The sequence below is a fragment of the Ovis canadensis genome, chromosome 15 (assembly GCF_042477335.2).
Source record: "Ovis canadensis isolate MfBH-ARS-UI-01 breed Bighorn chromosome 15, ARS-UI_OviCan_v2, whole genome shotgun sequence".
Taxonomy (NCBI): domain Eukaryota; kingdom Metazoa; phylum Chordata; class Mammalia; order Artiodactyla; family Bovidae; genus Ovis; species Ovis canadensis.
The window spans coordinates 17129559-17157502 of NC_091259.1; the positions used below are offsets into that span (position 1 = coordinate 17129559).

The window sequence follows — 27944 nt, forward strand, 5'->3', positions numbered from 1 at the left end:
TGTGAAAAATGTCATTGGTATTCTATTAAAGCTATCATTGTATATGGAGATGTTTTTGATTGCATGGCTATTTTAACAATATTAATTATTCCAATGAAAGAGGTAGAGATATCATTTCATTCAGTTGTATCATATTCAATTTCTTTCATTGATGTTTTATAATTGTCTTAAAATAGATTTTTCACCTCCTTGGTTACATTTATTCCCAGATATTTTATGTATTCATTTACTGATGTGATTTTAAACAGGATTAATTTTTACTTTTTATTTCTGATAGTTCATTATTAACATACAGAAAAACAAGATTTCTGTATTTTAATCTTGTATCCTGCAACTTTACTAAATTTATTTATTAGTTGTAGTAGGTTTTTTTGGCAGAGACTGTAGGGTTTTCTGAATGAAATACTATATCATCTGCAAATAATGACTGTTTCACCTCTTTTTTTTTTTCCAATTTGGATGCATTTTATTTCTTTTTATTGTCTCATTGCTATGGCTAGGGCTTCTGATAGTATGTTACATAGAAGTGACAACAGTGAGCATCCTTGATTTGTTTCTGAATTTAGACAAAAACTTTCAATGTTTCACCATTAAATATGTTAGCTGTAGGTTTGTCATAAGTGACATTTATTATGTTGATATATGTTCCCGGTATACCCAGATTTATGTCAGTTTTAATCAGGAATGTAGGTTGTAGGTTTTCAAATTTTTTTTTTCTGCATCTATCGAGCTAATTATTAATTTTAATCCTTCCTTTTGTTAATGTGGTGTATCATGTTTGATTTGCAAACGTTAAATCATTCTTGTGTCCCTAGAATAAATATGACTTGATCCATAGCTTATGATCCTTTTTGTATTTTTTTGGATTCAGTTTGCTGATATTTTGTTGGGCATTTTATATGTATATTCATCAAAGATATTGGCTTATACGTTTCTTTTTTTTTTTGTAATTATTGTCTGGTTTTGGTATCATGATAGTTGCAGTCTCATAGGATGAATCTTGGAGTGTTCCATCTTCTTCCATCTTGGAAACAGATTGAGAAGGATAGGTTTAGTTCTGTACATGTTTAATAGTGTTCCCATGTAAAACCATCCAATCCTGTAGCTTTATTTGCTCCTTTTTTTTTTTAATTACATTCACAAAATTATTTTCAGTATTAGTGATCAATCTATTCAAGAAGTCTCTTTTTTCTTGATTCTATCTTGGTGGTTTGTATCTTTCTAAAATTTTGTTCATTTCCTCTAAGTTGTCCAGCTGGTTGACATATAACTATTCACAATATTCTTGTGATTATTTTTTTCTTTTGTAGCTCTGTGATATCAGTTAGTATTACCCCTCTTTCATTTCTTATGTTGTTTATTTGGATCAGAAATCTCTTCAGTTGCTTTTATTTTATAAAATTTATTTTATTTTTCATGTTCTATTTGGATGATTTTATTATTTTATCTTCTAGATAACTTATTCTTCTCTGTCATTTAGTCTGCTACTCATCACTTCTAGTATGTTTTGTGTTTTTTCTATTGAATTATTTATTTTTGATTGGGTCTTTTTTATATTTTCTAGTTCCTTATTAAAATGTTCGGTAGTTAAGATCAAATATTTTTTCTAATTCAGTTAATATTTTTAGTACCAACATTTTGAGTTTTTTATCTGATAACTTCTGTTTATTTGTTTTTCTGGAATATTCTCTTGTTCTTTCCATTAAGGATAGTTCCTCTGAATTTTTATTTTACTTAATATTCTCTGGCTCATTGAATTTAACTAAAACAATTGCCTATTACAGTCTTAAAGTGATATTTTTTTATGTGAGAACCTCCCTACGCAAACTGGGTGTATCTAATGCCTTTGGTAGGAGTTCTGGTGTGAAGTGGATGACAGTCACATCTTTCCTTAGGTGTGCTGGTAGGTATCACCTTGGTAGGAATGAGACTGGAGATGGAGGAGCTAAAGCTGGCACTGAGTATGAGGTAGGATTTCCTCATACCTCAGTGTCAAGTGTAGGATATGACCCCAAGTTGCTGGAACAGAAGCCCTGAGGATTGGGTTCAAAGCGGCTCTATTCTCTTTAAGTGTATATATTTTTTCCCTCCCCAAACCAGGTTCTTTGCCCCAGAAGAAGAGGGGAGCTAAAGAAAGTGAGCTTCAACTGCTGCCTGTGTAGGCAGTTGTGGCTCTGATCAGGTGCAGCCTTGGGTGTGAGCTCTGTTTCTCACAGCTGATCACTGTCCCCTCCTCTGCTGCCTCCATTAACCTCTCAGTGTTGTGGAGTCATTTCACAGGGGTGGCAGGACCCACATGGACTCTAAGCACATGATGGGGAATTAGCTTTGGTGGAGCTGTCACTGTCAGGGCTTAGGAAGCTTTGGGAACATGGCTTGAGGAATGCATTCTAGGCTTGGGCCACCCTCCCTGGGCTATGCCCCAGGACTAGGTAACTTCTGCATCCCCTCATGGTGTCCTTCCTCCAGGCTGGTCTGCTCCAGATCTAGAGCTGTGCTGTGCCATGGAGAGAGTGGGGTCAGAGCATTTACTTGACTTTGACTGTGGTGTTCACCATACAGTGCTTGGCTGTGGGAAACCCGCAGCCACAACAGCAGACAACTCTGCCTCCTGCCTTGGGGCTATTTAGAATGTATAGACCCCTCATAAATGTACTGCAAGATTTTCCAGACTTTCTATCTCATCCAAACATATTCCATCCAGCCAAGGAGACTTGTCTATTCTGTGTGAGACTCCAGCAATGGGACACCCTGTCTGTGGCTTCAGTCACTCACTCCCCAGGGCGGGTATCTACTTCTATAATCTTCCTTGTCCTCTGAGTCCCTTTCCCGGGGGCATAGGTTTTGACTCAATTGCTTTTCTTTCCTTCCTACTCAATTGCATGTGTATCTTCTTAAATTCTTACTTGTACAGGAGTCTTGCCAGTTTCCAGTTCTTTTTCAGTGAAGATTGTTCCACATATAGATCAATTACTTTATGTGTATTTGTTGGAGAAGTTGAGCTCCATGTATTCTTACTCCACCATCTTTTCTTCCCTCATAAGACTTCATTTTTCTGGAAGATTTCTTCTTCATTTGCTTCATCCTCTTCATACCATTTAGGCATACATGGGCTTTTTAAAAAATGTCTGCTCAATCAGCTCTGTAAGAAGTTTTTTTATCAAGTATTTTTAAAATTTTTGATGTAGGTCATTTTTAAAGACTTTAATTGTTGCAATACTGCTGCCATTGTTTTTTTTTCATGTTCTGGTATTTTAGCCACGAGGCATGTGGGATCTCAGCTCCCTGACCAGGAATCAATCTCATGCCCCCTGCACTGGAAGGTAAATTCTTAACCAGCGGACCACCACAGAAACCCCCTCTAACAAGTTTGTATTTTATCATTTTCCTATTTCTTTGACTTTCCAAATTTGTTTGCTCTGCTCTTATCTTTTCAGTTGCTTCTATATTACCAATAATGATGCTTTCAACTCTTTAATGGTTTTATTTGTCTTTTTCATTTGTTTCCTTCACTCTGAGAATTGCTTCTTATCAGTTTCTGTTATCTTGTCATATGTACTTTGACTCTATTTATATGTTCTTTAAACTGTCCATACAATGTCAGTTGCTTCCTCGGAGGAAGACAGTTGTCGAAAAAGTTGAAAACACAGATTTTGTTCAGGTTATGGAGGAATCCACATATGACAAACTGAAATATCTGGCCTGGCCAACAACCAAAAAGAAACTGAGTTCTACTAACCACATGAGTGTGGTTTGAAGTAGAACTTCATCAGTCAATCCTTCAAAGGTGAATGCAGCTGCAATCAACACCTTGACTGATATCTCATCTCATGAGAGAGCTTAAGCCAGAACTACCTACCTGAACTACCACTAGATTCCATACCCACAGTCTCTGTGAGAAAATGAATAATTATTGTTTCAATTTGCTAAATTTTGAGGTAATTTTTACAAAATAATAGATAATTAACTAGCTATTTTCATCTTTCCATATTATTGACAGACAAATGTGTTTAAGACAAGCCATAGCTATGAAAGCTATGAACTTCCCAGGAAAATAAAGAATAAAAATATCATTTGCAAGTAATCATACTTGGGAGAATTAAAATTCTTGATTTAAGTATTATTGAGCCTCGATGGACATGAGTTTGAGTGAACTCCAGGAGTTGGTGATGGACAGGGAGGCCTGGCGTTCTGTGATTCATGTGGTGGTCACAAGGAGTCAGACATGACTGAGCGACTGAACTGAACTGAACTGAACTGAACTGAAAGTTTTAGAGTTAGAGGGATAATCTTTCCATTCTAATAATCCCTTGGAATTTATCCAATCATAACTTCATCTCTTTTAGAAATGTATGAAGACTTAACCAATTACTGTTTTGTTGTTATATGTTCGTCACTCAGTCATGTCTGACTCTATGAGACCCCATGGACTGTAGCCTGCCAGGCTCCTCTGTTCATACAATACTCCAGGCAAGAATATTGGTGTGGGTAGCCACTCCCTTTTCAGGGGATCTTCGTGACCCAGGGATCAAACCTGGGTCTCCTGCATTGCAGGCATATTCTTTTACCATCTGGGCCAATTCTTAAAAGTGAAGTGTGTCTTAAAGTAAGAAACACGTTTGTGTCCTAGATGATGACATCTTTTGATTCAATTCTGTTCTAAAATACAGTTTACTTAACATTTTACTATAATTGAATTGATTAGCACATCAATAACACTTAATTTACGGAAATTACCATTAAGATTAAAATATGAAGACTCTACCAAGAATATCTTCTGCTCCCCTGGTAGAATGTTATGTAAAATAAAAATTTAAACAAAATATTTTTAACTTCAAATTTTAATTCATTAAAAAACAAATTTGTTTTAATATAATGAAAAAAAACTGAACCATTTTAATCATAATCAATTAATAAATGAAGAAGAATATTTTAACTGTCTACTTATACTCAATGTCAAATGATCATCTACGGTGAACTTTTATGTCACCATTAACACACAATTATGTTTGATAGATTTTGCCTATTCATGTGTGACAGGAATTGGCTAGATGTTCATTAATCCCATTTATTCTTCCTAAGAATATTGAAATACTTTATTTAACCTTTCTTATGATTGTACTGGGACTCCAATGTGACTTGTTTCTGGACTGAAATAATATATGTGAAATCCATCCCCTTTTCACCTGTCAATTAGCTAGAGGTAAAGGAGCCAACTCATTGGAAAAGACCCTAATGCTGCAAAAGATTGAGGGAAGGAGGAGAAGGGGATGACAGAGGATGAGATGGTTGGATGACCTCACTGAATGGATAGACATGAGTTTGAGCAAGCTCTAGGAGATGGTGAAAGACAGGGAAGCTTGGAGTGCTGCAGTCGATGGGGTCACATAGTCAGACACGACTGAGCAACTGAATAACAAGAACAAAAGAAGCAGTAGGCACCAGTGGGGTCCCAAAAGATATCACAGATGTTACATGGTTCCCAAACTCTCCACGTAGAGAATAATGTATTGAACAACCAAGTGGAACAGGATGTGACTGGAAAAGAAACATATATTGTGTCAAGTTATTTGTTATAGCATCTAGAATTACCTTGTCTTGATTGATATTACATTTAAAAAAAAATAACTTTAAAGCTTCACAGTTTGATTAAGAAGCAGTGGTCACTGAAGCATATATCACTAGATTATAGAACCTTACTTATATTCTCCTTTCCTAGTTAAAGCCTTTGAATTATACTTAGTTAAGTATATTCTCAGGCCAATGGTCTATGAAAGGAGATATTCAATCATTCAGCCTTGTATCTAGTGGTACCAGTTTTAGTGCTCCAGTTTTTATAACTGGCTTTCTACTTAATCCTTGAGCCCCAGTCCTTCTTAACATGACCAAATTCTGAAAGTGGGTTTTAACCTCATGTCTCTATTTATAAATCCTATTTTGATAACCTTTCTAGATGGTCCAGGGTCATTATTTAGACATTTATATTATATATACGTTATGGTGTTTATTTTGTATTTTCACATGGTTGACTTTCACTGTACAGTCACGTAGTCAAGTCTGACTCCATTTTTGATATTTGACTGATGATGACTTTCAAGGCACACCAGCCACTTTCTTCCTTTTGCCTCACCTCAGGGAAAGATGACACTCATCCCTCCCTTGACTCAAGTAAGAGAGTTCATAACATGCAAACTCAACCTACATAGGAACACTCACCCCAGTCCCACAGCCCAGCATGACAAAATTAGAGCCACTCATTCCTTCCCATTCCATGCTCAAGCCATTTTCAGACCAACCTATCCTGCTCCTGTCAGAAAGCTTCATGATGTGAATAATGAATCCTTTCATACCTTTTGGTGTATGTATAGCATTTTTAGTCTTGGCGTTTGAACTGATTTTGTGCTATGAATTGTTGATCTTGTCCTCTGCAGGGCAGTCACATGGCAGATTAAGGGTAGGTGACAGTTTTTGAGGGAAGTATATATTCCTCCCAAGAGGTTTGCATCCAAGGAAGTAATAGGTCTTCATGACAGTTAACTATAATGTTAAAGTTTACATGTGAGAAAAGTAACTCCTGAGTTTCTCTAGATAGCTTTTTCTTAGGATTATATCATCCAAATTTTGGGGGCAAGATGGCCTTACTTTTGACTGGAAGCCAGGGGCTAGGTTTGAAAGCAATTATGTAGACTAGCATAAATTCCAAATGTTTGCATTACACTTATAAATCATTCCTCTTTCTCCTTTTCCCTTTTGTTATTCCCAGGTCTTAGTAACACTCCATCTTTTTAGGTCTCATCATGTCCAAAAAGCAGTATAGAATTTAAGAAAAAGTGCTGCACATCCATCTTTAGGCTAGTGGTTCTCAAATTCTTTTAATAACTGTTTTATAATTTTCCTCTTATTATTGATAAATTAAAGGGTAGTCTAACCTACCTTTATATATTTTTAGTCTAATGAAAGGAAAATATAAAATAAGTAACATTATAAAATAATATTCATAAAATAATATTTAGTTCAATATGTAAATTCTCAAGAACAATTGTAATAGTAGACATAAAGAAGAAAAGCTTGCTTTTGTTGACAAAGCCCCTTGAATGCAGCAACTACAAATGTAAACTGATGTAAATGTAATTTAGATTAATCACATGTTGCCAGTGTTATTGGTGTTAGGTGATGTGATTTTCTAAATGGTCAACAAATTCTGTTATTATTGACAAAATGAAATATAATCTTGCTGTAATTTACATATTTTTCACTGACATATCCATTGTATATCAAAATACCTTGTGTATATTATAATACAGAGAGATTCTTGCTGCAGAAAGTTTTAGAGAATTTTCATTCCATTTAAAAGCTTATACTTTATAATTATAGGTAATTTAGCACTCCTAGTCTCAACTCTCTAAAGTAGCATACTTGATTCAAAACTAAGACAATTAAAACTACTCCACAAATTTTAAAAACACCTCTAAAGTAGAAGTATCACTGCTTCTTAGAATCAGACTAAACTGGAGCCGATTATACAGAGTGAAGTAAACCAGAAAGAAAAACACCAATACAATATACTAACGCATATATATGGAATTTAGAAAGATGGTAACGATAACCCTGTATGTGAGACAGCAAAAGAGACACAGATGTATAGAACAGTCTTTTAGACTCTGTGGGAGAGGGAGAGGGTGGGATGATTTGGGAGAATGGCATTGAAACATATAAGAAATGAATCGCCTGTCTAGGTTTGATGCAGGGTGCAGGATGCTTGGAGCTGGTGCACTGGGATGACCCGGAGGGATGGTGTGGGGGGTAGGTGACAGGGGGGTTTGGGATTGGGAACACATGTACACCCATGGCGGATTCATGTTGATGTGAGGCAAAACCAATACAATATTGTAAAGTAAAATAAATAAATAATAATAATAATAAATGGCATGAATCACTGGTTAAAAAAAAAAGAATCAGACTAGAACAATAAACCAGATCCTTAGTCAGCATGGTATTGGCAGTAGTCTTTAGACAGAGATGCCTAAATAGGAGGATGAAGCTCTACTGTGAAATGCGACCCTGATGTCCACATGCTCTTCTGTTAGTGAAGCTTCCTGAAGCACTGGTATGTCATTTTGTTTATGGAGACATTGGTTTCCTTGTTGAGTCATGTCTTAGGATCAAGCTGACGTTTCATCCACTCTAATCCTTTTTGAAATTTCTACCACTTATCGATAAACTATCCAGATACAAACTTTTTTCCTGCCAGAAATGTTTTAAGTATCACCTTATGTGAGACTTTTACAGCCACGTTCCCTAGGGAAGCCTTGCTTCTTGGTTGGCTCATGTGTTTTCAATTGTGTCCTGAGTTTTCCCAGCATTACCATTGGGGCTTCCCTGGTAGCTCAGACAGTAAAGCATCTGCTTACAATGCGGGAAACCTGGGTCCGATCCCTGGATCAGGAAGATCCCCTGGAGAAGGGAATGGCAACCCATTCCAGTATTCATGCCTGGAAAATCCCAAGGACCAAGGAGCCTGGTGGGCTACAGTCCATGGGGTCACAAAGAGTCAGACACGACTGAGTGACTTCACTTCACTTCTAGATTCTACACTTGTCTTTCAGACTTATATCCTCTTTTGAACAATTACTTCTGAATCCACTTTTCTCAAGTTAGTCTCACAGTCGTGTCTGATTCCATGGACTGCAGCCCAGCAGGCTCTTCTTCTTACAATCTAAGAAGAAATATCAAAATATCATGTCCAATACCATTAAAACAATTTCAATTTTAATGATCAGTAATCTATTTCATGTGATAATTTCCAAAGATTTTGAAATGTTTGGTTAGAAATTGCATTTTATAATGACACAGTTAGAATGTGAAAAAACTTTTCACACTATATGAGAATATAAGATAAATTCTTAAAGAGAATATCCAAACCTTTCTTTAAGGTGCCTTTTAACATTGAAATTGTTTCTTTATAAAAGTTAAACAAGTGTGAACTGTCATTATAAAACTTTCAAGGATTTCTAAGAATTGAAGAACATGATTTATGAAAAAGCATTATAATGAATGTTTCATGGGTAGTAGTATTATGTGGTGCACATACAATAAATTGATTCTAATAGATTTTTTCATCGCTTTTAATGTACCTATAAAAGAGAGGTCAGATGATTCAGAGGTGCTATCACATGAGAATAATTGAAGTGAACTGATCCCATATAACATTCAGAAGATGTCAAATCACTAGCTACTTGTCAACAAATGGAAGACATTGTTTTCCTCTCCTTTTCATTTGCAATTCAAAAAACGTAATTTAGTTTTACAATTTTCAGGTAAATATTCCGTCATGGTTTAGAAATTTAATCTAAAGTCATATTTCAAATTCCTCAAGTAGATGAATCCTTAATTAAACAATATTTGTTAATCTCTTACTAAGCTTGCCCTGCTCTAAGTTCTGAAAGAGAAAAAAGAGGAGTATACAAGATGGTCTTTGCTCAAATGGCATGTAACTAAGTTGGATAGAAAAGGATAGTAACAGAAGATAATAAAAAATAGCTCAAAAATTAAGAATACAATAAAACAATAAAATCAAAGTTTCAAAGAATAGTCACGAAATCATAAGGCTTATATACACTATCTTATGTAAAATAGCTAGTGGGAAGCTGCTGTATAAAGCAGAGAGCTCACCTCTGTGCTAGGGCTGGATGGAATGGAGTGCTAGGGAGAATCAAGAGGGAGGGGATGTATGTATACTTACAGCTAATTCATGTTATACATCAGAAAGCAACACAACATTGTAATGTAAATTATCCTTCAACTAAAAAAAAAAAAAAAAAAAGATAGTCTTAAACCGAGAGAAAATGGAGTGATCTGATTTACCAAGGAATATATCATCCAAGGGAAATACTCTGTTCCTTGCCCAGAGGGAGTTATTATTCTCATAAAAGATCATTTAAATGTTCTATTTGATCTCCAAGACAATATACCAGCAAAGTGTATTTTGAAGAAACAACAGGAAATTGTCAACACAGAGAGCACTTTGAGTCATGATGCCATTGCCCATGTTCCAAACCTAATCTGGAAACAAGTCACATCAACAATGAAATTGAGCCAAAGGTACTGAGGATATGAAGCAACAATTTTGGTAGTTTCAGGAATCTCCAAGATGTCAGAAGCCAATGGTAGCAATTCCAAAACCTGGATAGAGTCAGAGTGGTACATAAATTGTAGGTTGCACTTATCACTGAGGAAATTAAAAAGATCCAAAATTATATATTTAAATGTAGCAAAAAAAAATAATTTGCTTCAGCTAAAGAGGATAGAGAAAAAGCTGACTCAACATTCAAAAAACTAAGATCATGGCATTCAGTCCCATCACTTCATGGCAAATAGAAGGGGAAAAAATGGAAGCAGTGACAGATTTTATTTTCTTGGACTTCAAATTCACTGTGAATGGTGACTGTAGCCATGAAATGCAAAGACACTTTTTCCTTGGAAAGAAAGCTATGACAAACCTAGACAATGTATTAAAAAGCAGGGCCAACACAGTCCTATATAGTCAAAGCTATGGTTTTTAAAGTAATCATGTACAAATGTGAGAGCTGGGCCATAAAGAAGGCTGAGCACCAAAGAACTGATGCTTTTGAATTGCTGTGCTAGAGAAGATTCTTGAGAGTCCCTTGGACTGCAAGGGTCAATCTTAAAGGCAATTAACCCTGAATATTCATTGGAAGGACTGATGCTGAAGCTGAAGCTCCAATATTTTGGTCACCTGATGTAAAGAGTTGACTCACTGGTAAAGACCCTGATGCTGGGAAAGATTGAAGGCAAAAGGAGAAGGGGGTGACAGAGTATGAGATTGTTGGATAACATCACTGACTCAATGGACATGAATTTGAGCAAACTTTGGGAAATAGTAAAGGACAGGGAAGCTGGGTGTGTTTCAGTCCATGGAGTTACAAAAAGTAGAACACAAGTTAGTGACTAAACAGCAACAATTTTTAAGAACCACAGTTTTTTTCCCACGAGGTTGCATTTGTATTCTCTGAATCCCATGAATGGGCTTCACCAATAAAAACCTAAACATTGTAATCAGAATCGTTCCTAATCCAGACTATCCTTCTGCCAGCAAGAAAATATCTTATCTATCAGATCACATATAGAAGAATAAAATGCACCCTACACTTAGTTATGTTTACTCCCACTAAAACCACAACAATAACAAAAAAGAGACAAAATCAAAGACCAACTTATTGGTTGTTCTATTATAATGGCAGTAACAGGTATAAAATCAGCAGTGATTGATAGTCCTTGTCTACATTGCAAAATCCAAAACAAGAACATGTTTTGCAGGTGTTGAGGTCCTGACTCATAAGGGCTTTTGATTAACCTATACTACCATGAGCATTTCTAGTTTAAACAGTCAGTTTTTAAAATCAATTAAATGATATTCCTTGCATTCAAACAACTACTTTAGAATAACTATTTACAACTCTATTTTTTAAAACTTGATAATGTCCTTTGGTCTATGGAACATTTCACTGGAATAATTTAAAGTGATCACTGTAATTATCCAAAATAACAGTATCATATTGAAACAGAAAGAACAATTAGAGGACTCCTCTGATTGCTCAGCTCAAATGAACAGCATTCTCTCTTTTAGGCACTCTCAGTTTCTCTTCTCCCCTTCTTGAGTCTAGCTCAAATTTTATTTATTTCCCTATCTCTACTTCCTCACCTCAACCAAGAATCAGAGACTCACTGTGATACTTTTACTGTAGCCATCTTGTTTGCCTTCTTTTGCTCTGCCCTGCTCCTGCTGTGGGAAATCAGCTACCAACGCTGTGAGCTACCTTATGGAAAAGCCCCCTGAGAATGGCCTTTGGCCAACAGCCAATGAGCAGTTGAGGCACTTGCTCCGAAAACCCTGAGCAATTGAATCTTGCGAACAATATGTGAGGTAAGTGAGCTAACAAGTGGGTCTATACCTATCTGAGCCTTGAGATGAGGCTGAAGTCCTACCTGGTGAAAGGCACAGAGCCAGAGGACAAGTTAAACCACATCTAGTTTCACGACAAACAGAGACTTTGAGATAATAAACATAAAACTTTTCTTTATTTTGTGGATGTCTTCACCATCCTTCCATGTTTTCTACAGGGTATTCTTCTTACAATATTGTGATTTTAAGGGTTCTTTTTTTATAAGTTTCATGTATTTTATTTTCTTGTGTTACCTTGTGATCATCTCAAGAGGTTAGTACTCTTTTTAGGCAGCCAATCCTAAAATCAGTCAAGATTTGTTTTTTTTTAAATATAAATTTATTTATTTTAATTGGAGGTTAATTACTTTACAATATTGTATTGGTTTTGCCATACATCAACATGAATCTGCTACTCAGGTCCTGATTAAGCTTTCTTCTTTGGAATGGAAGTCAGATGCAAGTCAGTCTTTTATAACTCAGTGTTGGAAGAAATATAGTCATAATCTATTCTCCAGAAGGTTACTAGCATCATCCCACAGTGAAAGAAAAGGGATCGCCTTATAAATACCAGCAACTAGGAATCACTGTGATCAATTTTATAGTCTACTTACTATAAGTCATCATATTTGTTTCATATTTCATATTTTAACAAATAAAATATCACACAGTTAGGTCATCTCTCTTCCATATCCTGGTACAATTTCCTTGCTCTCATTTTCCCATTGTCCTCAGAGGTAAGCACTATAATCCCTTTCCGTCTCAGGCTCATACATTAAAAATTTACATATGATAGTTGGAAAAACATGAATAAACTTTTTGGCCAACTCAATATATTTCTTTGATTCTTACTTTTTTACATAAGTGACATTGCATATGATATTCCGCAAATTTCCATGTTCACTAGATGTTATATTTTGAAATTTATCTATTTTGCTGTATAAAGATATTTGTCTTTAACAGTTTTAATTTTTCAGTGAATGAAAAACATCACTTATGTATTATCCATTTCCCTTCTGATAGGCATGTGGGTTGTTTCCAATTTTTTGTTTTTAAACTTATATTGCAGTGAGCATACTTTTATATTTTCTTGTGCATGTGTGGGAGGGTTACTCCAGGTGGTATATACCAAAGTGGAATTGCTTTCCCAAATTGCTCTGCAAACTACACTTTTATGTTGCTCAGAAATATCTTAACCCTATCTGGGGTACTTCTGGGCTTCACTTGAGCAGGAATGGAATGACTTTCTATTCAGGCTCTGTTAGTTTTCTTGTTTTTCACAAAAGCATGTCAACACCAGCTTTACTCTCTATTAAGGTTAAAGGGAATTACCTGACAAAAGCCATATGTCAGGCTGTTATCAGAGAGAACAAACTCAAAGTCACATCTAGCCAAGATCTTTAAAATGCTCAGATGAGAAAACAACAGTTATGGAAGATTACTTGGAAAATATTCAGCATATCCATTCTTTCTGATCCTCTAAATACAGACCAAACAAGAGCAACAGAAGACTTAAATTATATCAAACTAGTTTGCAGCCTAGAGCCTTGCTACTCTGAGCATAGTCCACAGACTAGCTGCATAAGCGTCACCTAGAAGGTTTGATAAATGCAGCTTATATGGCCCTCACTCCTGATCTATTGAAAGGGGGTGTATTTTGACAAGGCTGTCAAGTGATTGTATACACATTAAAGATTAAAAGAGCACAATGTTAGATAATTACTTCCCATTTTATTATTGATAATTGAATTTCATCTATCTTTGTTGGAGCAGATGAAACTCATTGTTATGTATACATCAAGAATATTGTCTGGTCACTAACCATTACATCAAATAGTAAGTTGTTAATGAGGGCCCTTAAGAAAATTTGTCTAATCTTAGTGTTGGAAATAGCTGCATTTCTACTCTTTATTTCATTTTAGTCCTTAAGCCAGTGGGAAATATGTAGCTGACCAAAGTTTCTTTTTGTTTAACTAATTACCCCAAATGGGACTAACCTATGACAGATTTATAGACATTTACAGTAGATACTCTGAATTAGTTTCAAACTCAGCTCCATTTTATGTCCTGAAGTTTCATGTGTTCCTTACTTTCATGTGTTTTAATTCATATTTTTTTAGTTCTATTTTATATATCACTGCAAGCCACACTGAAGTATATTTGGAATAAAAGAATAAAGGAACAGAACACTAACTGGTGCTAAATTATAACAAATACAAGAGTATCCCACAGTGATCAGTCTTGCCTTAATAACACAAATTCCAACACATTTCTACCTGAGGAATATGGCATTCGAATTAAAGCACTGGATTTAAAAAAAATAATAATTCATTTTAGAGCAGTTTTAGGATTACAGCAAAATTAAGAGGAAGGGTTCTCCTATCTCATCCTCACACATGCATACTCTCTCCCATTATCAACATCACTCACCAGAATGCTACATTTTGACCAAAGATGAACCTACATTTACACATAATAATCAGCAAAAGTTGTAGTTTATGTTAGGGTTCACTCTTGGTGTTGTACATTCTATAGATTTGGATAAATGTATAAGGACATATATTCATCACTATGATAACATTCAGAGTATTTTCACTGCCCTAAAAATCTTCTATACTCTGCTTATCCATCTCTCCCATGTAATGAGCATGTTTAGTTTTACAAGAAACTTCCAAACTCTCTTCCAAAGACTGTACATTTTTCTAGTTCCCATTAGCAAGATACAAGTATTCCTGTTGCTCCAAATCCTCAACAGTATTTGGTGTTTTCAGTGTTCTCGATTCCAGTCATTCTAATAAGTGTGTAATGGTATCTCATTGTTGTTTTGATTTTCATTTCCTCGATGACATAGGATGTGGTGTAGTTTTTCATATAATTATTTTCCATCTGCATATCTTCATTGATGACAAGTCTGTTAAGGTCTTTTTGGCCACTTTAACTCATGTTGTTGAGTTCTTATGTTGATTTTAAAAAGTATTTTGTGCATTTTCAATAGCAGTCATTTATCAGGTGTGCCTTTTGCAACTATTTTCACTGAAACTGTGAGTTATCTCCTAATCCTATTGATTTTTTTCCCACAGAACATATTATGAAAGCTTAAAGCTTATAAGTACACTGAAAAATAAAACATTTTAAGGAACTAACACCACGCCTAAGTAAAATTTAAATGACAACACTATAAAATGACAGTCCACATGGCAACAACTGGCATAATCATAAGGCATGAGTCTGTTTGCCTGGGCTTAATACCACAACCTAATTTGACATTCCGAGGATTTTTCCAAGTGGTTTAGTTCTTGCAAGGTGTTTCTCAAAATGTTTAGCCCTTTATCAGTCATAATTGAAATATAGCCCAAAGTGTATTAGACTTAAAATTATATTGGTTACTTATTAGAAATGTGACCTTGTCAAAGATACTTATATGTCTTCTGAGTTTCCACTTCCAAAGAAGACAGTAATAACACCCACTTCATATGTTTGTTGAGAGTATTACTGATATAAGCTATGCAAAAAAATCTGGTAGAGAAGCTAGTAATAATCAAATAGTAGTGCTTATCTCTGTTAACTAACCTTGTAATGTTTTGTTGGTATACCCCAAATTAACAAAGAGAACATTTAGAAAATGTTGTTCAAACCATAATATTAATAGCTGCATGCTGCTGCTACTGTTAAGCCGCTTCAATCGTGTCTGACTCTGTGCAACCCCATAGATGGCAGCCCACCAGGCTCCCCCATCCCTGGGATTCTCCAGGCACGAACACTGGAGTGGGTTGCCATTTCCTTCTCCAATGCATGAAAATGAAAAGTGAAAGTGAAGTCGCTCAGTCGTGTCTGACTCTCAGCGACCCCATGGACTGCAGCCCACCAGGCTCCTCTGTCTACAGGATTCTCCGGGCAAGAGTACTAGAGTGGGGTGCCATTGCCTTCTCCACATAGTCATCCTTTATTTAACTATCTTGTGTTGGATGTTTAAATTATTTCTTATTTTCTACTCATAAATAATGCTGTGTATACTTATATCTCTGTGTACAATGTTTATTACTTCCTTATGTGAAGCACATTTCTAGAAATAAAATATGAGACAGAAGGATATGACTGTATTGATGCTTTTGATATTCATTATCAGATTGTCCTTCCAAGTGTTATATTTTGCTTTCAGCATATAAATGTGTTTATGTAATATACATATATAATATTTTTATATATTACAATATAATATAAATATATTCCAATAGTCATGTATGGATATGAGAGTTGGACTATAAAGAAAACTGAGCACTGAAGAATTGATGCTTTTGAGCTGTAGTCTTGCAAAAGACTCTTCAGAGTCCTTGGACTGCAAGGAAATCAGACCAGTCAATCCTAAAGGAAATCAGTCCTGAATATTCATTGGAAGGACTGATGCTGAGCAATACTTTGGCCACCTGATGTGAAGGACTGACTCATTTGAAAAGACCGTGATGCTGGGAAAGATTGAAGGCAGGAAGAGAAGGGGACAACAGAGGATGAGATGGTGGATGTCATCACCGACTCCGTGGACATGAGTTTGAGTAAACTCCAGGTGTTGGTGATGGACAGGGAAGCCTGGCATGCTGTAGTCCATGGGACCACAAAGAGTTGGACACAACTGAGTGACTGTACTGATACTAATTCTAAATCAGAAATGGAAACAAGTATAATTAAATATATGGGGGGAAAAACTGAAAGATGCATGGAACATAACTCTAACTTATGACCAAGCTGACTTTGGGCTTCCTTGGTGGCTCAGATGGTAAAAAAATTAAAAAAACTACTTGTACTGCAGGAGACCTGGAGAAGGGAATGGCTACTTTAGTATTCCTGTCTGGAGAATTCCATGGATAGGGAAGCCTGGAAGGCTACAGTCCAGGGGAGTGACTAACACTTTCACTAACAAGACGACTAACATTTTCTTCAGGTTCACTAAACTTTTGACTGGTTTCCTTCTGACTATGGTCCCCTAACCTCCATTTTCTTAGAGAATTTACTTCAGAAATTCTGAAATTATAAATTATTTCTTTGCTTCCATGAAATGTAGACCGTTGCCCAGTCTCTTACCAGTTTTAAAACCTAAAAATGTCTTTTTCAAGAAATTGGGAGACTTTTTTTTTTAATGTAGTCATCAGGAAACAGAGACTCCCTATTTTCCAGTCTCTATGGATGGTAAGAGGTTAACTTTAAGAAGCACCGATTATCATAGATGACCTAGTCACAGTGGCCAAAGTCTTCTTTAATGTCCTCCACATATCCAGATCTTAAAAACTCACTGCTGTTTCAGAATTGAGTTTAACCTCTCTCCTCTATCGCAATAGGCTTAACTTGTATTTTAATAGTCTTGAATAAATTCTTTTTTCCCTGCTTAACTCCAACAGGTGTAATTTTCCTTTGGACACTTACCATCTTGTTTGAAGGCATCTGAGGGATGATAAAGATTGATGGGGGAATAATAATGTTGAGCTGCCCCTCGCCAGCTCGGTGAAGAAACACTCAGCGTTCCTAATGAAGGGCTGCTGTATCGTGGTCTAGTCCTTGAACCATACAGGGATGAAAAGGAACTCTTCTTAATTCTTTGCAAAGCAGCATATGAAGTAGGGAGGCCAAGAAGAGCTCCAGAATATTCTGTAAAAGAATGATAATAATAAAGTGAATGCTTAGAAGACTTTAATAAAAACTTTTCTTCTGAAGACATTGCTGAAAATCTTCCTTAGAGATGAAATTAAATGGAAACTACGGTGGGAGCTGTAAAAAGTAAAATTTTACAAGCAGATTTTAGAGTACTTTCTGAAAATTCTAGTATTTATAACATTGATGTCTTGCAAGAAAGAAAGAAGAGACATGAGGGATGAATGAAAATAATGAAATAAAAGGGAAGAAAAGGAGAAAGGAAAAAGAAAAAAGGAAGGAAGGAATCCATTCAAATTTCCATTTGTGTATTTTCTTTTTTTTTTAATTTTTATTTTTACTTTATTTTACTTTACAATACTGTATTGGTTTCGCCATACATTGACATGAATCCACCACGGGTGTACATGCGATCCCGAACATGAACCCCCCTCCCACCTCCCTCCCCACAACATCCCTCTGGATCATCCCCATGCACCAGCCCCAAGCATGCTGTATCCTGCATCAGACATAGACTGGTGATTCAATTCTTACATGATAGTATACATGTTTCAGTGCCATTCTCCCAAATCATCCCACCCTCTCCCTCTCCCTCTGAGTCCCAAAGTCCGCTATACACATCTGTGTCTTTTTTGCTGTCTTGCATACAGGGTCATCATTGCCATCTTTCTAAATTCCATATATATGTGTTAGTATACTGTATTGATGTTTTTCTTTCTGACTTACTTCACTCTGAATAATTGGCTCCAGTTTCATCCATCTCATTAGAACTGATTCAAATAATTTGTGTATTTTCTTTGTCAGTAATATTTGGCCTTAATCTAAAATATCCATCCTCACATATGAAATAAGTTCCTTCTTTATTATTTAAAATTAAGGGAAAAAGTATTATCAACTACATTCCACAAATATAGATTGGATCTTCATCACCTAAAATTTACCATATGGTAGAAAATATGTCTAATGAAGTATATATATTTTGACTAGACTGTAAGCTATGAGACAGACTTAGGTGGCTTAGAGGGTAAGTTATGCTTCACATTTTTGAAAAGTAGTCAAATTCACTATGAAATGTAAAAAAAGAAAAACAGATTTTTTTGTAGAATCTGTTATGTATAATGCATACCATGATATTATCAACATTTCTCATATTTAATTTCTGAGGCTTTTCCTTAGAAAAGATATGCATAGTGTCTGAAGTAGACTGTACTAACTCTTCTCCCTGACCACAGGGAAGTCAGTTTCATATGTAGATCAGATGTTTAAAAACACAAACTAATTATGTTGAATTATTAAAAAAAAATAGGAATTGGACTTTTTCTATGCCTAATATTGACCTTGGAAATACTTTTATGAGTCAGACATTTTTGTTCAGGGTATTTGACATTTCAACTTAATGGATGATAATTTATTTTGGGTAAAATTTTATATTTGTGAGCAAGTTCTTACAATTCTGATTATTTAGAATCATTATCCTGTCTTATAGAGATAATTTGGAACGCATGAAGCATTACTGTGATTCGAAAGTAACACTTTAAGTGTTAAGCATCAAATTAAATTTAACATTTTCCCTTCTGTGAAATTGTAAATATGATTTCTCTGAAACTCAAAAAGATGTATTTTTAGATGTACTCCGCCCTTTAAAATGAACACAACAGGTATAGTCCAATCCCATCAAGAGCTGTTAACAGATTGATGTCTTTTAGTCTTTGTGTTCAACCACAAGTCTGGTAAAGGTGGATCAATTTTAACTGAAAATAGCTAAGCTCTCCTGGGTAAACTGTATGAGGACAGATTATGGGTAGACATAAAATCTCCTTTAAAACCTGAAATTAAATGCAAGTTTTGGCACCTAGAGGTATAAGGTAATGAAAAGAGAATGAGTTTTCCTTTAAGGTAGTTTGTAATTGAAGTCTCTGAACGTATTCATTCTTCTGTGCAGTCTTGTTGCTTTGTGTTTTAGCTGCCTAACTTGTTCATATATAAAAAGAAAAAAAAAAATCCCATGCAAGTGTTAAAAATTAAAATGGAGTATGAGAATGCAGTTTATAGTTCTTAAAATTAGATAAAGATAATTAATGGAAAAGCAGAAAGGTCATAATGAAATTCAAGCAAGCCAGGATCATTATCATGACTATAAAAATATATACACATATATGTATATATAGATATATACATATATATACTCACACACATATAAAATGCATACTGTCCAAGTGGTACAGTAATTGGCTTATGATACTTCATGTAAATAGAGATGAGCCAAATTAGGATTTGGCTGTTGTGCTTCACAGCAGGACTTCATTTGTTATGTAATCAGTTGCATCTGTTGCAGTGAAAATTACTTTTTCATCAATTAAAGTAAATCCAAAGCTGCTACTAGAAATCTAACAATTTATTCATTCATTCATGTATTCAAAAAGCATATAATGAGAACTTGGTAGGGGATAAATGCTATGAGTACAAGGGTGAACAAATATTGTTGGCCTTTTATAGCCCCAGATTCAATCAACTACAAATTGAAAATATTCAAGGAAAAAAAACTTCCATGAAGTTCCAAAAAGCAAAACTTGAATTTTCTGCACAACTATTTACATTGAAGTAGTTATTATACATTAGCTAGAGTTGTTTTATGGAGAAGGAAATGGCAACCCACTCCAGTGTTCTTGACTGGAGAATCCCAGGGACGGAGGAGCCTGGTGGGCTGCCGTCTATGGGGTCACGCAGAGTCAGACATGACTGAAGCGACTTAGCAGCAGCAGAGTTGTTTTAAAGGGTTCAGGAGGATGTGTGTGGGTTATACGCAAATACTAATTCATTTTATACAAGAGACTTGAGAATTCTCAGATCTTGGTATCTTCAGGGGTCCAAACAATCTCCCATGGATTCTGAGGGAAAATTGAATTGCATCAGCCTTTAAGAAGCATATTATATAGTGGAGAATAAAGGTAACTGTGTGCGCAACTTTAATTCACTGTGAGGAAAATGCAAATTCAGGAATCTATGGACTTTAATCCACAGCTGGAGAATCCTTGCATTCAACCTATAAACATCAGAATATGATTTTCAGATGGAATGCTATCCAAGTGAGCCCTGAAAGTGCATTAGTGATTATTTCAGCAAAACTCTGTGTAGGGAAAAAAAAAAAGATACTCTGTACAAAAGAGAGAGTACATGAAGACCTAAAAAGAAAGGCACAATGGCACACTTAGTAGATTATAATAGTCTGGAGCTTAGGATGAGAGTAACATAGATGAGAAAAGAGGTAAGGCTGGATAAGTAAACAAAGGGCCAATGATGAAATATCTGGAGAACAACATACATTTTAGAAAGATCATGCTGGCTGAAGTGCCATTTGGATCAAGCTAAAACAGAAAAAAGGCTATGCAAAAGCCTAAAACTGTAAAAGAGACAAAGATTAGTGAGAGCTGAGGGGATCATCTGTATGGGAATAAAGTCAATAAAATTACTGACTGAATCAGAGGCAAGGAAGGGAAAGTAAGAAACTGAGGATGGTCTGAAGATGGTAAAGATGGTAAGAATGCAGGAAAATGCATGCATGTGCTTGAGGTGAAAGCTCAATAACTCAGTTTTGAGGCAGATCGAGAGCTAGATATGCAGTTAGCTAGCTAACTTATATGCAGAATACATCATGCAAAATGCCAGGCTGTGTGAAGCACAAGCTGGAATTAAGATTGCCAGGAGAAATTTTAATAACCTCAGATACGCAGATGACACTACCCTTAGGACAGAAAGTGAAGAGGAACTAAAGAGCTTCTTGATGAAGGTGAAAGAGCTGGCTTAAAACTCAGCATTCAAAAAAGGAAGATCATGGATCCAGTCCCATCACTTAATGGCAAATAGATGAAGAAACAATGGAAACAGTGACAGACTTTACTTTCTTGGGTTCCAAAATCACTATGGACAGTGACTGCAGCCATGAAATTAGAAGATGTTTGCTCCTTGAAAGAAAATCTATGACAAACCTAAACATCATATTAAGAAGCAGAGACATCAATTTGCCAACAATAGTCCATCTAGTCAAAGATACGGTTTTTCCAGTGGTCATGTATGGATGTGAGAGTTGGACCGTAAAGAAAGTTGAGCACCAAAGAATTGATGATTTCAAATTGTGGCATTGGAGAACCCTTGAGAGTCCGTTAGGCTACAAGAACAAACCAGTTAACCCTATAGGAAATCAACCCTGGATACTTATTGGAAGGACAGATGCTGAAGCTGAAGCTCCAGTACTTTGGCCGCTTAATGCAAGAGCTGACTCACTGGAAAAGACCCTGATGCTGAGAAAGATTGAACACAGAAGGAGAAGAGGATGACAGAGGATGAGATGGTTGGATGGCATCATTGACTCAGTGGACATGAATTGAGCAAATTCCAAAAGACAGTGAAGGACAGGGAAACCTTGTGTGCTGCAGTTCATGAGGTCACAAAGAGTTGCATGGAACAACAACAGTAAATTTCACTGAGAAAGTAGAAGCAATCAGAAGAAAGGGTCCCTCACATGCTCCTACTGATTGTATGTGCATGCATATACTCTATTTTGCATTCACTGATATGCTACATATAAACAATATGTGCATCTATTAAAGGCCAGTTGTGTGCACTGAATTCTATTACATCCTATCTTGACTGCTGAAGGAAATCACTCTAGAAAATCCCCTCTATCTCTCCATCAGCACCAATTGTTGTCTCCCTGTTAGATTATTCCCATAACTGTACAGAAATTCTTCTAACCTTAATAAGGCCACCTTGACCTACCATTTTTTCCACTAATTCTCCTTTATAGAAAGATTTCTTGAAAAGAGTTATGGATAGTCATCATGTTCAATTCCTCTTCTCCCCTCCTCCCTTGAGCCTATTTCAAGTAGCCTTGCTTATGCCACTCCACAAAAATAGCTCTCTTTCAAGTTAACAAACAGCAGGTCATTCTACTAGACCTATCATCAGTGTTCAGCATGGTTAACCATTCCTTTTTCCTTTAAACATTTTGTTCATGTGATTCTAGGATATTAAAATCTTTGTTTTTATTGCTATTTCATTGACTACTCCTTATTTCCTTTCCTAGTTCTTATTTGTCTCTTCAACCTAAATGTTGGTATATGTTGCTTAAAAAAAAAAAAATCTCCATTTAAACTAGCCCTTAAAAGCTATTTTTCATGAACATGGACTCCTCTCAGATGAATTCCACCTTTACTCTAGTCTCAATTACTTGGATCCAGATTCAAGTCTTTGATATTCCACTATTTTCCTACTCTCATTCTAATGCCTACTTCTATGTCTTTACTCACTCTCCCTTTTTGGTTCTGCATCAGCTTCTAAAAATTGACTAATGTCTGTTCTAAAAGGCATTTCCCAAGAGAGTTCGTATGGTAAACATTACTCAGGGTTCAGAATCTATCTTTACTTATCACTTCAATAGCTATTATTTAAGAACTAGAATATAGTGAGTGAAGTCACTCAGTCATGTATGACTCTTTGTGACCCCATGGACTATAGTCTACCAGGCTCCTCTGTCCATGGGATTTTCCAGGCAAGAACACTGGAGTGGGTTGTCCGTTTCTTCTCCAGGAGATCTTCCCCACCCAGGGATTGAACCCAGGTCTTCCACATTGTAAGCAGACGCTTTGTCATCTGAGACACCAGGGAAGTCCAGCTTGGGTCTAAATTCTGAGCCTGGGATTTCAAAGAGGCTTAGTGAAATATACATGCTAAGTGACAATCTGATGGTGTCTGGACTGGATTCCTTCCACACATAACTCCTTGCTTGCTTTCAGTAAACTCAATTGTCATTTCTTCCAAATTCACTCTTTCCTCATTCAGCATTCATTGACTTTTTCGACATTTCTTCATTGACTATGTGTTAGGAACTAGGGATACAGCTACAAGTAAATCACAAGTGGTTCCTGATTTCATGGAATTTACAATCGCAGAATATTGGGAAAGTGTTACACTTGGGTAAAAGTTTCCCCTATGGTTTGGTGGGTAAAGAATCTGCCTGCAGTATAGGAGATGCTTGGGATGCGGGTTTGATCCCTGGGTCAGGAAGATCCCCTGGGGGAGGGCATGGCCATCCTCTCCAGTATTCTTTCCCGGAGAATCTCATAGAACAAGGAGCCTGGAGGGCTACAGTCCAAAGGACCCCAAAGTGTCAGACACAACTGAGTGACTAATCAGGCACACGCACTTGGGTAAAGCATTAGTAGAGGAACATTAAACAAACCAAGTTATCCTTAAAATATACAAAAACCAAGATAGGAAACTTGTCAGCATCTTATAGTCATATATTACTGACATCATGATTGAGTTCTTGGGAACAAAATCTCTTTTCCTGGCTGTGATGCATACATCTGCTTCCTATATCTTTGCCCCTCATTTTATTGATTGAGAATTTTGGATCTGTCAGTAAACCTATCTGTAATATAGGCTCCAAAGTAAGATGGACTCATTTAATCTGGAGGGTACCTCATAGTAGCTCTAAGGCTTTGGGCAAGACATGAATAGGTCTGTGACCCAATTTCCTTGTCAGTAGAATGGGGATGAAAATAAGACTTCCCTCATAGGTTGTGGTAGAGACTAAATAAATCAATTCACATAAAGCACTTAGAACCTTAGAACTACTTCATCTGGCTCATAGTAAGAACTTGATAAATTATAACTATATATATAAACATATATAAACATATATATATATAAAATCTGCACTTTAGTTAACAGCCTGTACTATTCTCTGGTGAGCATATTGTTTTCCAGTTTTATTGAGATATAACTGACACATCACACTGTATAAATTTCAGGTGTACACACAATGCTTTGACTTACATCATTAAATGATCACCATAATAGGTTTAGAGGACACCCATCATCCCATATACATACAATATCAAATAAATAGAAAAAAAGTTCTCCTTGTGATGAGAACTCTTAGGATTTACTCTCTTAACAATTTTCATTTTTAACATTTGCATGTGCTAAGTCACTTCAGTCCTGTCCTACTCTTTCCAACCGTATGGACTGTAGTTTGCCAGGCTCCTCTGGACATGGAATTCTCCAGGCAAGAATACTGGAGTGGGTTGCCATGCCCTTCTCCAGCCAACCCCAGGGATCAAACCCACTTCTCTTCTGTCTCCTACATTGGCAGGCATTTTCTTTACCATTAGCCCACCTGGGAAGTATATTTTATCCCTAGTACTTAATCTTATAACCAGAAGTTTGCACTTTGTGATCATCTTTATTCAATTTCTCCTCCCCCAACCCACCATCTTTGGTAACCACAAATGTCCTTTTCTATGAGTCTATTTGTTTGGTTAGCTTGTTTTGAAGTATATATCACATTTTCTCCATCCTTTCACCTCTTAATGGGTACTTAAGTTGTTTCCATATCTTGGCTACTGTAAATAATGCTTCAGTAAACAGAAGGGTGTATGTATCTTTTCAATTTAGTGTTTCATAGTGGCTGCACCAATCTACATTCCCATCTGGTGGACATAACTGAATATTGGGCTTACTCCTTCCAAATTTGATTGGGTTACAAAGTTAAACTATAAATCCCACATTTTAATACTTATTTTACTCTGGAGAATTAAAACAGTGAAAATTCAAGGGGAAGAATTAGGCTTCTATTATCCTCACAGGTGTATTCCCATGAGTAAGTTTCTAAGAAAAGATTTTTCCTACTGATGGAAACCATACATCGACAGAAAATTCAATGCCTATATATTCTTGTGTTTCTATTGGCTAAAGCAAGACTTAGCTGTCTTTACTCCATATTCCTGTCAAGGGTTTGGAAAGAAAAATGACTTTTAATTTCTTTCCAGAGAAATTTTCATCAGTTGCTCAAGCTTTTAATAATATCTAGGCTGAAGGTGTGAGCAGAATCTAGGTATATGTTATTAATTTTTCTTCTATTTTCCTACTTCTCATAGATAAGACCTTAGGGAATGTGCATTACAGTTATTTCTAAAGTGATCTAGAGATTTTGTGATAAAACTCAATTAACCTGGTGCTCTCACACCATGAAATTCCAGCTGGAGGTTGGGTAGGAGTAAATATTAATGCCTTCATTAAATATTTCCTAATCAAATGACCCTGGGACAACTGAAGTTACATTATTTAATAAAATTGTAGTCTATTAAGCCAGAATGCCGTTGCCACCAATTCAGTCTTGGAACTAGTAGCATTGTTTATTCATTACTTAATAGGTCAATTTACAGATATAATAAAAATACTGAATGCAAATAATATTCAAGAAATAATGAGTTAGAATTAGTAGAACTAGAATTTTGGCAATATTTATGAAGAAATAAAGATTAAAATGTCAATATGACATAGGATACATTTTAAAATATCTAATCTAGTCCCATATTTTAAGTTTCCTAAATATTCTGATACTTAGTAGATTTCAGAGTTCTATCTCAATTACTAAGTGTGAAAAACATATGAACTAGGAAATTAAAATATTAGTGATAAAACTAGAGCATCATTATTGGTTTCTGTATTTAAATCTTTTCTGTCCAGTATTCATACAGTGCTATTAATTTTTTATAGACAATTAAAGGTAAGCAGGGCTTTCCTGATAACTCAGTGGATAAAGAATCTGCTTGTAATACAGGAGACACAGGAGACATGGGTTTGATCCCTGGGTCACAAATATCCCCTAGAGGAGAAAAATGGCAATCTACTCCAGGATTGTTGCCTGAAAAATCCCACCGACAGAAAAGACTCAAGGGCTACAGTCTAAAGGATTGCAAAGAGTTAGACATAATTAAGCAACTAAGCATGCAAGGGTAAGCAACAACTAAAATATATAAAATGACAGGTCTTTACATAAATTCATTTGTTCAGTTCAGTTCAGTCACGCAGTCGTGTCCGACTCTTTACGACCCCATGAATCGCAGCACGCCAGGCCTCCCTGTCCATCACCATCACCCGGAGTTCACTCAGACTCACGTCCATCGAGCCAGTGACGCCATCCAGCCATCTCATCCTGGGTCGTCCCCTTCTCCTCCTGCCCCCAATCTCTCCCAGCATCAGAGTCTTTTCCAGTGAGTCAACTCTTCGCATGAGGTGGCCAAAGTACTGGAGCTTCAGCTTTAGCATCATTCCTTCCAAAGAAATCCCAGGGCTAATCTCCTTCAGAACGGACTGATTGGATCTCCTTGCAGTCCAAGGGACTCTCAAGAGTCCTCTCCAACACCACAGTTCAAACACATCAATTCTTCGGCACTCAGCCTTCTTCACAGTCCAACTCTCACATCCATACATGACCACAGGAAAAACCATACCCTTGACTAGATGGACCTTAGTTGGCAAAGTAATGTCTCTGCTTTTGAATATACTATCTAGGTTGGTCATAACTTTTCTTCCAAGGAGTAAGCGCCTTTTAATTTCATGGCTGCAGTCAACATCTGCAGTGATTTTGGAGCCCCCCAAAAAATAAAGTCTGACAGTGTTTCTACTGTTTCCACATCTATTTCCCATGAAGTGATGGGACCAGATGCCATGATCTTTGTTTTCTGAATGTTGAGCTTTAAGCCAACTTTTTCACTCTCCTCTTTCACTTTCATCAAGAGGCTTTTAAGCTCCTCTTCACTTTCTGCCATAAGGGTGGTGTCATCTGCATATCTGACGTTATTGATATTTCTCCCAGCAATCTTGATTCCAGCTTGTGTTTCTTCCAGCCCAGCATTTCTCATGATGTACTCTGCATAGAAGTTCAATAAGCAGGGTGACAATATACAGCCTTGACGTACTCCTTTTCCTATTTGGAACCAGTCAGTTGTTCCATGTCCAGTTCTAACTGTTGCTTTCTGATCAGCATACAGATTTCTCAAGAGGCAGGTCAAGTGGTCTGGTATTCCCATCTCTTTCAGAATTTTCCAAGTTTATTGTGATCCACAAAGTCAAAGGCTTTGGCATAGTCAATAAAGCCGAAATAGATGTTTTCCTGGAACTCTCTTGCTTTTTCAAATATCCAGCGGATGTTAGCAATTTGGTCTCTGGTTCCTCTGCCTTTTCTAAAACCAGCTTGAACATCAGGGGGTTCACAGTTCATGTATTGCTGAAGTCTGGCTTGGAGAATTTTGAGCATCACTTTACTAGCATGTGAGATGAGTGCAATTGTGTGGTAGTTTGAGCATTCTTTGGCATTGCCTTTCTTTGGAATTGGAATGGAAACTGACCTTTTCCAGTCCTGTGGCCACTGCTGAGTTTTCCAAACTTGCTGGCATATTGTGTGCAGCACTTTCACAGCATCATCTTTCAGGATTTGAAACAGCTCAACTGGAATTCCATCACCTCCACTAGCTTTGTTCGTAGTGATGCTTTC

General features: G+C 36.3%; 1 protein-coding gene across 1 annotated transcript in view; it reads right to left on the minus strand.

Annotated features, from left to right (window-relative positions):
• The window catches only part of CNTN5 (contactin 5), a 642146-nt gene extending 624477 nt beyond the window's left edge, over positions 1–17669 (minus strand). The window contains exon 1 of the mRNA XM_069553671.2: positions 17378–17669. Within this exon, the coding sequence (XP_069409772.2) occupies positions 17378–17669 (292 nt within the window). The remainder of the gene's footprint in view (positions 1–17377) is intronic.
• Between the last annotated feature and the right edge of the window lie 10275 nt (positions 17670–27944).